Source organism: Gouania willdenowi, chromosome 15 (assembly GCF_900634775.1).
Source record: "Gouania willdenowi chromosome 15, fGouWil2.1, whole genome shotgun sequence".
NCBI classification, from domain to species: Eukaryota; Metazoa; Chordata; class Actinopteri; order Blenniiformes; family Gobiesocidae; genus Gouania; species Gouania willdenowi.
This window is the reverse complement of record NC_041058.1, coordinates 9633951-9647752: the sequence shown is the minus strand read 5'-3', so window position 1 is coordinate 9647752 and position 13802 is coordinate 9633951. Positions and strand designations below refer to the sequence as shown.

The 13802-nt window shown below is 35.5% G+C and overlaps 1 protein-coding gene across 1 annotated transcript in view; it reads right to left on the bottom strand.

Moving 5' to 3' along the window:
* Positions 1-251: 251 nt before the first annotated feature.
* The window catches only part of ryr2b (ryanodine receptor 2b (cardiac)), a 77174-nt gene continuing 63623 nt past the window's right edge, over positions 252-13802 (bottom strand). Inside the window, exons 93-104 of the mRNA XM_028467936.1 lie at positions 13422-13622; positions 13183-13313; positions 13008-13050; positions 10730-10866; positions 9333-9393; positions 8869-9015; positions 8422-8556; positions 4086-4242; positions 3748-3812; positions 2662-2762; positions 1603-1654; positions 252-347 (exon numbers count right to left, since the gene is read on the bottom strand). Of these exons, the coding sequence (XP_028323737.1) occupies positions 252-347; positions 1603-1654; positions 2662-2762; positions 3748-3812; positions 4086-4242; positions 8422-8556; positions 8869-9015; positions 9333-9393; positions 10730-10866; positions 13008-13050; positions 13183-13313; positions 13422-13622 (1326 nt within the window). The remainder of the gene's footprint in view (positions 348-1602; positions 1655-2661; positions 2763-3747; positions 3813-4085; positions 4243-8421; positions 8557-8868; positions 9016-9332; positions 9394-10729; positions 10867-13007; positions 13051-13182; positions 13314-13421; positions 13623-13802) is intronic.

Below are 13802 nucleotides of genomic sequence, written 5' to 3'. Positions count from 1 at the left end.
CCACTCTGCATTCCTTTTTTCTACAACATGGATGCAGTTCTCAAACCTTTATTTCCATGTAGTTAAAACTAATCTTCCATAGACACATTGATTTGTTTGGGAAAAGTCACAGCAAAATCAAATACTAACACAGTGCAAGAATTCACTCAAATTGAAGCTAATTCAGTGAGACCAAGATCAGAAAACAACAACAAAGCTTCTGTGTAATGATGACACCATCCACCAAGGCTTCACACCTCACAGATGTCTCCTCAGCCCAGCTGATCCTCATAATGTTTCCGGAAACAGTCTCCCACTGGAAAGAATTCCCAGCAGCGCTCCTGGTACATTTTCCATACATATGATTCCTGGAAAATCAACAAAGTAATATGTTAAGTCATATTTCACAAATTTCTATTCTTTGTTTGGATCAGTCAAGGATGCAACAGTGCAATTTAATTTTTGAAGCTGGTCTTTAAAGGTCACGTCATGCTATTTTTCAGCCATCTCCATTTGTTCTAAGAACTCCAAAAACATAGTATTTGAAGTTTATTTTCTCAAACTCGCCTGTTTTCCAGAGTTTTAGCCTCTGAAAAGTCACTTTCTGAGCAACTCTACACAAACAGGCTGATTTGCAGCCTACTTATGCATATTCATGAGTGGGCGTGTCTATAGACGGGACACTGACTTCCTCCTCCCCGCACGGTGATGTAGGGCCAGTGGACGGCCCGCCCTCCTCCCACCCACTCTGTAGCCGAGCTCATGCTGCTTTATAAACACGAGACAGAGCGTGGGGGCGGGGCGTTCACCGGTACATACATAGACTGTAGAAAACACATACATAACACTGCACGAAGGACGCTGAAATGCTCAACTTCGTGGGCGTGTCTATTTACATGTCAATCACGGTAGAGAGCTTCCTGGAGGCGTGGCTTCTCCAGCTCAGTGCCGCATCAAATTCGTCATCAAAGTGGGAACGCGTCATCAAATTGGAACGAGGTGTTTGGGGTCACCCTGCAGTAAGAAAGGAGCAAATCACCCTCTAACTAACGATTCTAATGATTCTCTCATGTTCGACTTGCCTTTTATTTTGAAATAAATGTTTCTTTCGACAGGCATGCTGTGAAAACGCATGTTGAACAGTAAAATATATAGATTTATGATTTAAAAAAGATTATATACGTGTGTTTTTGACAGCTATTCTTCAAAAAACTAAATTTGCTCTGCTGTTTTAAAGCACCTGTACATCTCTTTTGTTCATTGGTTTAAGTTAACCCAGTTGCAGCGAGAAGGCCATTATATAGCTAGGTTTATAATGTAAAATGCATTCATGGACGGATTAGATGAATAGATGAGAGTTTTTTTTTTGCTGTGCAACCTTTCCATCACTCTAGTTACTTATTTTAACAGTCAAGAGCTCAGTTACTTTTTATTAATTCAGTAAGTGTTTTAAAAGCACATTCTTTCTCACTGACATATAGGTTTACATAACAAACGTCTCATTATCGAGACAAAAGCGAAGAATGAAATCTCATTGACTCGTAATCTTTTTTCATCGCTTTGCTAGTGCACACAAAGGTCGTTAGTAGAGTTTAATCATGCAATAGAACAGAACAGATATACCTGCCCCGTGTGTTCAGTTTCATCCTTGTTAATGAGGTACATCAGAAAAAACCTGCAAAGACACGGACAAGTAAAATTACAGCAGCTGCATTCATTATAGAGAGAAACAAAACTACAAATTAAAGTTAAGGACCAAAGAAAAATAATATATATATATATATACATATATATATATATATATTTTTTTTAATAATACTAATACATAAAAAAACTGACCTCAAATGATGCAGCTGCTCAAATGTTGTGAAAAAATTAATATCACATTTTATTTTGGTAAGCGCAATACAAATTATAGTAAATATGATTTGTATTCTTTTTTAAAGGGTTTTACATCCATCCATCCATCCATCCATATAATTATCCATTCATGTGTCTATCCATCCATTCATCATTCGTCCATCCATCTAACCATCTGTTCATCCATCCATCTGTCCATCCATCCATTAATCCATCAATCCCTCCATCCACCCATCCATTCATGTGTCCATCCATCAATTCATTCATCCATCAGTCCATCCACCCATCAATACATGTGTTCATCCATCAATTCATTCATCCATCAGTCCATCCACCCATCAATACATGTGTTCATCCATCAATTCATTCATCCATCAGTCCATCCACCCATCAATACATGTGTCATCCAACGGCCCATCGTCCGATCTTTATTTGTCCATCCATCTGCCATCAGTCCATCCATCCATCCATCCATCCATCTATCTGTTCATCCATCCATCAACCAATTAATCAATTCATCAATCCATTCATCCATCCATCTTTTTTCAATGTTATACATATACAAAGGCTCTCATTTACAAACTATAATTTCTCTTAGACTCTGGGAGTATGCAAAGAAGTCATGAGGCAGAATCATCATTTTTGCGTCTAACTCTTACATTGCACCAGTGTGAAACAGCTGGGATAGTTAAAAACAAACCTTTAAGCTCTATAAATGACAAGCAGGTAAATAAGAGTAATATCTATATATATAAATGTGTTTTTTGGAATGTTTATTGAGTGATGTTTCCAGTGGCTAGTTTACCAACTGAGTTAACTCACAGATAGTTGGCCAAGTTGTGCTCCTGTAGCGTGTGAATCTCAAATCCATGAGGGACAGAATCAAAGTAATCACTTCCAATCCCACATATAAAGCACTTAGTCTGCAGGATGAAAAAAAAGAAAAGAAAGGGAAACCCATTAAAATGATGGAAAACAATCTTTGGAAAAATAAAAATACTAAAACCTTAACACAACTCCCTCCTTCATTTGGAGCATCATGCATCACAGTGTAACGTAAAGCCCTCTGCAGAACATTTAGCTTTTGGATGACTTTCCCTTTAAGGATGTGTGTGCAGTTGCCATTTTTCTTCATATTTCATTTACTACTTGGAAAAAACGGTTGCATTTGTTAAATGTCGCTAACATAACAACTAGAAGTTTTTCAAGCAAGACAAACCACACAGTCCGATTATTTCAGTCTAGTAATCAAAGGTCTGGCTTTCAATTACTTTCTTGCCTCCGGTTGCACCTTACCGCTTGATTGCTTGTACTTACTTGTTCCCCGAGTGACTTTTTCACAATTTATTGAGCAGAATTACATCTGAAAAACCAGCTGTGTATTTATAATAAATAAAAAAAGAACAGTGAATGTCTGTTTTTAATTTTTAACTTTGCATTGAGTTAATTGTTTGTTTTTTAAAAACCATGCGACTGATCATTAAAGAAGATGAGTCAGACTCACAATGAAAAAAAAGTCAAGGAAATGCAATTAACTTGATGAGACATTGGACGTTACTTTTCGTAAAATGAAGCACTAATTGTTAATAAACATGAGGATGAGATATCGGCATTGTTTTATTAGTGCCAATGGGTTTTTTCCTGTGACAAGAGCTGCCACAGTAAGTGAATCTACATAATTGTGCACACACAATGTCATCTTTGATTACAAGTAATACTAAACCTATTCAGCCATGTCCTCAAGCAAACGCTCTGCTAAAGTTATTTAACTTATAAATACAATGAGTCAGTATTTTGTATATAGTATATTGTCCAAAAGCTGAAATTGTTACTTTGATATACAGGCAGAAAAATAATGTATATACGATAGAAAGAGATTTATGTGTGAGGACAAGTTGTTAACGTTACCTCCATGTCCTCTTTCACCTGTTCCTGCTGATCTCGGAGTTCTCCAAAGGCATCAATTATCAAGCCTGCAAATACGCAAAGGGAAAGAAGCATTTTTTTTTATATGCTTATACACACAAAAATAGACTTTTCTATTGTAAGCAAAGGCCCCGATAATACAAAAATTCACAAATTGTGAATAAAGAAATACTTGGCTGCTGTCTAGACCAACATGAAAAACATGAAATGAATTGTGTTTGATAGCGTCTCAATGGAGGGAAAAACTTGTGGCATGTGTTATTGCATTTGCGCTTGTTTGAGCGGAACCGTATTCGCAAAACAAATGACGAGCGACTCACCCTGGATGATCGCCAGGAGGATGACGATGACGAAGAAAAAAAACGTGATATCAAAAATCATCCGTTCCACCTCGAACTCGTCTCCAGCAGGATCCTCGATCTCATCTCCGATGCCGCCGCCGGCACGAACCCCCACGTACATGTGAAACATGTAACACTGAAACACAAGGTTGTTTGTTTATAATTCACTGTGAATATCCTGGATGATAATCTTCAACAGAAGGATGTCACCTTTTGAATTGAATTCCAGCAAGAATATGAATATTTGTAGGATATTTAACAAAAGTTGCCTTTATTGATTAAACTGTTATTTTACATTTGAGATGACCTAGGCCTTTTTTTAACCAAAAATAACTAAATAATGTATTGTATTTTGATACATTCTCCCACAAAATCTTGAAACTGAATCTCAAAGAAACTGTATTTGTAAAAACTACAACCAAATAAAGGTCAAAGTCTAAAGATTTTTATATGGCACACCTTTCTATTGGGTTATTCTACTCATATGAAATAGAGATATAATGCTAAAAATCTCTGCTTTTTAATTCATTTTTGGAGACCCAAGGCCATTTCAACACCGGGAAGACATTGGGCTTTTATTACAACAGCTTTTATCTGATTTTTCATTTTTGATCTCAACTAAAGCAAGTTCAGGTGCCTTTCGTGTAATACTGCTAGCTTGATGTCATCAAACACCCGTAGGCTACTACACAAAGCATCGGAATCAGAATTGGAAAGGTTTTTATTCACCAAGTACAGTTTTAAAAAAGTACAAAGTCTTTAACTTGGTAATTGGTGCCAAGAACAGAAAAAGAACAAAAAAAAATAATAATAATAATGATAAATATAAAGGACCAATATATACATATATACAAGTGCTACAGGTAATATTGGACATGGATTCTAGATTATAACCTTGTTAGATCATAACATTTTCATGATTATTTCCCTCTTCATTTGTGTGCTCTCTTCTATTAGTTTAGTGCAGCTCTACAGGTAAATAGATTCAAACAGAGTCTGGTCAGTCAGAGCATGTTTAGGACCTGGCCACACTGATTGATTTTATTATTATTATCCAGGATTCAAAATTTTAACATTTGCTCTTAAAACAGTGAACAAAATCTGTATTACTAAGATATCTTGGCTCAATTATGAAGGCTAATCTTTTTAAATTGTGCCAGTATCTGACTAGGCCCACACCACGTCACTAAAAGCAAAAGCACAGAACTTAAAAGTGGAGCATGATACCCTTCTAGGAAAACTGCTCTCAAGCCAAAGAAATTATCCAGATCACATACTAAAAGTATAGCTACTGTATATTCAGTAGTTTTACACCCTTTACACCAACATTCCAGCAAAGTGACCATATATGACTATGTCCTGCCCAGACTTTAGCTGATGTAACCAATGCTCTTTATTTCACTGTTGAACAAGTGAGACTGAAGAGGCATTTGGGGTGAAATGTGAATTATTTAACCAGCAGTGCAGTTGTCTTACTAAGCTACAATCAACTTTAAACAACAATATGTGAAAAAAATAATTCAATAAAACACAATCCTGCCAATAATTTTGAATTTAAATTATCTTAAAAATGTATTTGATGATGACATGATGTAATAATAAAGATAATAATAAAGATAGCCATTAGCTCGCTAATAACCACAGCAGAGACCCAGACTGCTGACCTCTGAAGAAAATTGTCTAACGTATGTTTATGATGATGAAATTATTGTCGCTTTGAAGGTTTATATAGACGCTACTACATAGATTAGCATTGGCTGTTGCATCGACTGGTTCAACAACACCACATGAGCAAGGCATTAGGATGGCTGTAGTTTTTTGTCTGTAGTTTGTCCTTTCGCACATACAGAGTTAATTCTTGGCTCTGACTAATTGTTGCTGTGTTTGTTTCTTTACGACTCTCATTCATCTAGCGTAGACTATGAGGCGGGAACAAATCACTGCTTCTCAAGTCTCAAGTCAAGACAAAAGCCCTGAACTTTAATTTATCTCAACAAGTCATGAGTAGATAACGTATCACAGCTAGGGGCATTTTACAGGGCAAGTTCATTCAACAGATTTAAACAATGAATGACTTGAATATTTGTCAGATAATAGCAATACAATCTGACACACAGCGATCAAGCATCTTTTTAGATTTTAAGTTGTTCACAGTTCCTCTGTTAACCAAACAAACCATTATCATACTGGGAAGTAGAATGAGGTCTTTTTTCCAAATCAATTATTGATCATGGGATATCACTTTTGAAATAATTTTCTCTGCCAGTGCATGCACGTCTCAGCCAAGCTGCTTCCTGATTGGCTGTCAGTTTGTTTAAAGGTTGACCTGTCAATCAAAGTCCAGAGCTGTCCGCAGGTGTTTGAGCAGAAATATTGATTAATAATAATAATTGCATTTTATAAAATATTATGTCATGGAAGGGTAGTCTTGTGAGCGAATAGGCTCAAGTCCAAATAAGTCACGAGTCATTTGTTTAAGTCTAAGTCGAGTTGCAAGTCATTCATGATTTTGCCAAGTCGAGTCTAAAGTCATAAAACTTGTGTCTCGAGTCCAAGTTACGTAACTCCAGCAAATTCATTTTAAATGCATTGATGTGTTATTAAACAAGACTTACGCTAAATCCAATGCGATGTCTTCTAGCAACGCATGTTCTGTTGAAATTGATTTGAAAGGCATTGATGTGATATTAAACAAGACATATACGCTAAAAAAAACCACTTCTAAAGTCAAATACGGACAGCTAACATCATCAGGGCAATAGTGAGGAAAGATTAAATGAGATGTGTTACCTCAGATAATAGCAGCTCTTTGTTCAAATGCCATCGCCTGCCATTCACCTGTGTGCATGCATGACAGAGCGGTTTGTGGGGATAATTTCCATCCCAGTTGTCAACCATTGTGTTAAAAAGTACTGGCAGGGCTAAAAACAAGAAGCAGCTCTCACTTCAACAATAGGGATCACTGTCTAAATCCTCCTCTGCTCCTCTTAATCTGGAGGTGGAAAATGAGGTGTATGGCTGTGTTTGTGTGGGAAAATGACAGGCAGCAAGATCAAGGAGGTATATTAGATCAGTGTTTCTCAAATAGGGGTACGTGTACCCTTAGGGATACAGGATGGCATTACAGGGGGTACTTAAGAGAGAGAGAGAGAGGAAAATTAAAAAATGAAAGCATTAAAAATATGGGCTTTTATAGTGTTCATTTTTTAGTTAAAAATTATAATCACACTGAGTATTACCAGCAACTCACAAAAACGACAACAAAAAACACACAAAATAAGAGAAAAATATACTGAATGATAAAAAAAAGAACAGACCAACAACAAAAAAATACACAAAATGACGCCAAAAGCACACATACTAACAGATAAAATCACAAAGACACATTAACTGAGACAAAAACACATAAGATCACTACAAAATACACAAAAACAACAGAGAAACACAAAACAACACCAAAAACACACACAGGGATAGAATAATTTATAGAATACCAACAGCACACAAAAACGATGACAAAAACACACAAAATAAGAGAAAAATCTACCAAATAATAAAAAGAACAGACAAATGACAACAAAACACACAAAATAACACAAAAAACAAACGTGCTAGAGCGGAAAATACAACAGACACACTAGATGAGACAAAAACATCAGGAGGGTGTATATATACACACATACAGGTAATATGTATATATATATATATATATACAGCGAAACATACAAAACAACATAAGAAACAACCAAGCAACACCAAAAACACACAAATTAAGAGCAAAAAATATATACTGGAATGAAAAAATTACACCATAAACACAAAATAATGGTATTGATTAAAACATGAACTGAAAACATACAGTATATATATATATATATATATAAGCTGTAAGGTTATGTTTTACCCTGTTAGCAAGCTAACTTAAAAAGTTGTTGACAATGTTGACAGGTAGTCATGGTAACATAGCTCAATGTTAACAGGTAGTCATGGTAATCCTGAGTTTACCATGTTACCGTGACCGGAGTGTGTTAGCTGAGCTCGAGCTGCTTGGTGGAGGTCTACGCTCTCCGGGTGCTTTTCTAGTTTACAGAATGAGATTGTTTAAAATGTGTGAACACTCATTCATTCTTCATTATGCTCTATAGTTATTTATTCACAGAATTCTGAGCAAAATGTTGTAGTCGGACAAAGGGGGTACTGAGAAGTGAGGTACTTGAGCCAAAAAAGTTTAAGATGCAATGAGCGAGATCGAACAGGACAGAAGGCGTGTGTGCGTGTGTGTGCTTGTGCGTGTGTGCATGCTGATTAAACTCACAGTTAGCATGTCGTTGCACTTCATGTCTTGGTTGTCACTGTCACCACTTTTATTGTAAAACTTCCGGAAGAAATTGAAAGCTATGACAGTGTAGAGATACACCACAACTGCCAGCAGGGCCACGGTCAGGACCAGCTGTACACACACACACACACACACACACACACACACACACACACACACACACACACACACACACACACACACACACACACACACACACACACACACACACACACACACACACACACACACACACACACACACACACAGTTACACACACAGTTACACAACAGATGGGCTTTAACTCGTCTTCATCTTGAAAAAGCCCTCAATATGATGGAACAGCATGAAGGCAAACATCATGAATTCTCTCACTCTACGCATGAACACACAATGAAACAGATGGACACACACGCACACACACACATCCAAACACAAGCACACCTGTTTCCCGTTGTGTGTGACGGAGGACAGGATGGTGCGGAGTGTCTTAAAACCCATGGCGATGTCCAGTAAGTGCGCGGCAAAGAAGAAGTTGTTGTAATGACCCAGAGTTGACATCATCATGTACCAGGCTAAGTACAAGAAGGACTAGGAGAATACACACACACAATATAGATCACCATGACAGATAGAGGTGTGTGTGTTTAAGATTAGATAGAATCACAGGATATTGCCACCATCAACTCTGCAACATGTGCATCAATATCAAACTGAATCTGAAAAGCAGATTGAATGAATGAATTAAAAATCGGCCATAAAACGTTGGTTATGTTCTACACAAACACACACCAGTCATCATTTATTATCTGTAGCACATACAATTGCAGGAAGTGACACCGTTATTTTGCCGGAACAAGCAGACAAACAGAGCAAAGGCTGTAAAGATAAACACAATAAAGACTTACATTGTCTGTGAATAAAACTCCTATTTTCCACACCTGGTATTTGATGTCAATGGAGTTAACTCTGAAATGAAGCACACAAGGACAAGTATGTGTTTAAGGACATTGCTGAAAGTCAATCCTTGGGCTTCTTTTGAAAGAAGTTTGTTAATTAACAACCTTTAGGACGGAGGTGGGTAACTTGTATCAAAGTGTGACTGTCTGATCTGAGGGCCACTTTATCATAATTCATGTTAGCATTTAGAATAGTGGTTAATCTGAGAAATAATAATTAAAAAAAAGAACAAAGGATTTGTGTGTTTTGTAGACTATTTTTAATGTTTTTTAAATTTTTTAAATTTTGTCATTTTGCGTATTTTTGTACACATTTTTGCATCTCCTGTTATCATTTTTGATGTAATCTTGTAAATGTTTCTCATATTTTGTGTTTTTGTTTTAATTTTTCATGTGTTTTTGGACTTATTTTTGCATCTTGTCTTGTCAGTTTTTGGGTATTTTTGATGCAACTTTGTAAATGTTTCTCTAATTTTTTTATGTTTTCTACGTCAATTTTGTGTTTTAATTTTTGTACTCATTTTTGCATCTTTAATTTGTTGTAATTTTTTGGGTATTCTTTATGTAATTTTGTAAACTTTTCTCTTATTTTGAATGACTTCTATGCCTATTTTTGTGTTTTTGTTTTCATTTTTGCATGTTTTTGTACTCATTTCAGCATCTTTTGTTGTAATTTTTGGGTATTTTCTTATGTAATTTTGTAAATGTTTATCTACATTTTTTACGTTTTCCATGTTGTTTTTCGTGTTTTTGTTGTTATTTTGTACGATTCTCTTATTTTGTATGCTTTCTATGTCATTTTTTTGTGTTTTTGTTGTCAGTTTGTATATTTTTTCCTCTCATTTTATATGGTTCTGTTGTGACCTTGTGAGTTTTTGGAGTCAATTTGTGTATTTGCTTTAGGGGGGGGTGCACAAAATCATGTGGCCCTCGGACCGCCACTTGCCCATGTCTGCTTTAGTGTGTTTGATTCTTGTTAAAGTACAACAAAATGTACTGGGATGGATTTTTATGCCTGTACTCTTGTTACAAAGCAAACGCTTACACAAACAAACACATATACAGCATTAATAAAAGTGAAAAGCTAAGGAAATCATACGTGTGCCTTTTCAACAAAAAGTATTAACAGGGCCGACATAGGCAGGTAATTCTCATCCTGGAGGTTCATTAGTTTGAAAATCCATTTACTCATATGAACATTTATATTTGTAGCCAACAATGAGCTGCCTGCACATTAGTGAATGGCTGCTGAAGGGCTAAATATATTACCTGTCTAAGGAAAGCATTACGTCTAATGTATTATCACAACTATGAAATAAATTAATTTAAAACGTTAGTTTACTCACAGAGTACTCCAGGTACTGTCTCTCTTCTGCATTTTTGGCGCCTGTTTCACAGAAGTAAAGTCTAAAGCGGCTTGGTCCAAACCGAGGAGTTCACTGATCTTCTCACAGCCATAAATGTCACTGTACTTGTGCATCACCTGGAGAGGAAAGAAATGCAACGTTATTTCATGTGTTTTACATATTTTACATATTTAATGATGCCTAACGAAGATATGAAAAGCTAATTCGCTAAGTTATTCCATTCACTCAGTGCTGTAATTAGATAGCTGCTAAGATTTACTGCTCAGATTATATTGGTGCATATTAAAACTACTAAACATAATCGAGGGATATCCTGACTCCTTAATTTCTTTAGGGCATTGTCAAAGCGATAGCCAGGAGGTCAGTTAAAGCTCTACAGATGACTTTTTAATGCTGCTCTTGCACTGTATGAACAGTAGTATTAAACCCACCTGCAGGCATGGAATAGTCCCACACCACAAGGTTACTGTCCTTCAACTTTACAGTCATTTCTCCACCGCAACTGATTGAAATACGAAGCTTGACATCAGGCCTTCTGCAGAACTGTATGATGACATAATCGTACTACAGCTCTGTGGTAATCCAGGGCCAGGAATTGTCCCTTCGGATCTAGAGGCTATATATTATTAATAATATAATCTTTATTTATGGAGCACTTTTCAAAAAACAGGGTTGCAAACGGTAAAGACAATAAAAAGATCATGAATGAGGAAATAAAGCGTGAAATGTGAGGAAAACAGAACATAATAAAGATAAAGTATGAAATATTATTTAAATAAAACAAACCAACAACCAATAAAATTAAATAAAATGATACTGTAAGAAGTACAACAACCCATTTATGTATTATATATGTTTTATTTTTAGTTAAACATGTTTATGCTTTATCTGATTTATGTGCTTCCCTCCATTGCATTTTTATTCAGGGTTTTTTTTCTCAATAAAGATTTGTCACGTGATTTACAAACTGAAAAAAAAATTATATTTTTATTTGTTTTTACCTCATATCCTGATAAGCATTTCAAAGTTCTGTAAAATGTAATACAGAGAAAAAGGAGAAAGTCGGAATTGGTCTTAGGATGATTTTTCTCTATATCTGAACTTAATAAAATATTTAAATAGAAAAAAATGTTTTGTATCAATTCCCAATTAATTTAATGAGTTATATTCACACTGTAAAAATAGCCTTTTTCCACCCTCAGCTTATCCCCTTGTTTAATCAGAGGTGTGTTTTAGGTAAATAAGGAGAATAACATACACTGAAACAATAATTAACTATGTAAAGTCAAACTAGTCCCCATGAGTTTCTTTCTTACACTATAGTACATTTTTTTATGTTTTCCATGTTGTTTTTTTGTGTTTTTGTTGTAATTTTTGTGTGTTTTTGTACTAATTTTTGCATCTTTTATTGTCATTTTTTGGGCATTTTTGATGTAATTTGTTAAACATTTCTCTTAAGTTGTATGTATTCTATGTTGGTTTTTGCATTTTTATTGTGTTTTTGTACTACTAAGTTATTTTTGGGGTAGTTTTGATATAAGTTTGTAAACGTGTCTCTTATTTCTTTTATGTTTTCTACGTACATTTTTTGTGTGTTTGTTGTAATTTTTGTCTGTATTTGTACTCATTTTTGCATCTTTTGTTTTTTTCCATGTAATTTTGTAAACATTTCTCTTATCTTGTATGTTTTCTATGTTGGTTTTTGTTGTCATTTTGTGCATTTTAGTTTTTTTTTTATTCAGCGTTTCCACCCTAATCTTATCCTCTTGTTTAACCAGAGGTGTGTTTTAGGTAAATGAGGGGAATGACATACACTGAAACAATAAATAATTCAGCTTTTGTTTCCTTTGAGATATGAGTTAGTGCTTAATGTGACTATCAAGGTTGTTTTTGTAAAGTCAAAATACTCCCTGTGAGTTTCTTTCTTGCACCAGTGAATAACAAAAGTTAAGAGTTGAATCACTTGCATTTCCAGTGAATAAATCCATCCCTTAATATAACATGAATTGCAATTAAAAGGAGGAGACTAAAGTGTTGCATGGTGCCCTGGGAGAGTAAACTTGATCCAGGGGTTGACAGGTGGATAATTATACCTGCCATCAAAGGCTCATTAAATTCCAGGTAATTCTTTATTACAGTGCCATGGGAGAATTATAAAGACGATTACCCACACACGACATGAGGGTATCTAAAATAGGATGCATTATGTGTGATTTGTAATGGAAAACAGAGAGCTGCAGTTCTTTAAATACATCACCTTCCTCTTTACAAACTTATCCCAGTAGTTGTTTGGAAATGATCTGGAAAAGACGAACAGGGACAGAAAGGAATTTGTTTTTAAAATGCTAAGTTAAAAAATGTTCAGAGCAAATATTTCTGCCCAAAGATGTGTCATAAGCAAACTCTGACACTAATACGACATGTGAACATACGGTGTGTTAATGACCAGTCGGTCCCACTGTCCTTTGATGTCTTCCTCAGGAGGCTGATGTGTAACATACAGGCCGTCAAACTCCAACCTCCGCGCCACTTCCTTCTCACGTTTGAAGATTACCAACGGAACCTTTCAATCACATGAGCTCCAGTAATTAGCTTTCCATACACGTTATTCATGAAAAAAATCTTTATTTCTACTGAATTGTGACAAGGAACGCTCTCTTGATTAGTTTACCTTCAGGCAGTAGTACCCAATGATACAACAAAAGGAGATGATTGTATGTGCAGCAGCCAGGAAATGTAGACATGGCTCCATGTAGCCACTGTTTTCCTCCAGTGTGAAAAAAGATCTGCTCTGGTCTGTTTCTTTAGTAGAAAAATCTGATTCTCCACAATAAGCTGTTGGTTCCTCTTCTAACGCAGGCCCAGATGTAACCTAAGAAAATACAATATCTTTACTGAGATACACTATATATTAAACCATTTACAAAACCTTTATATCATGGTGTATAAAAATTGTGTATTATATCGTCAATGCAATGTAAAGTGATGGTGTCATATTTTCAACATTAGGGTAAAATGTATTTCTATTCATTTTTCAAATTAATTTTTGACC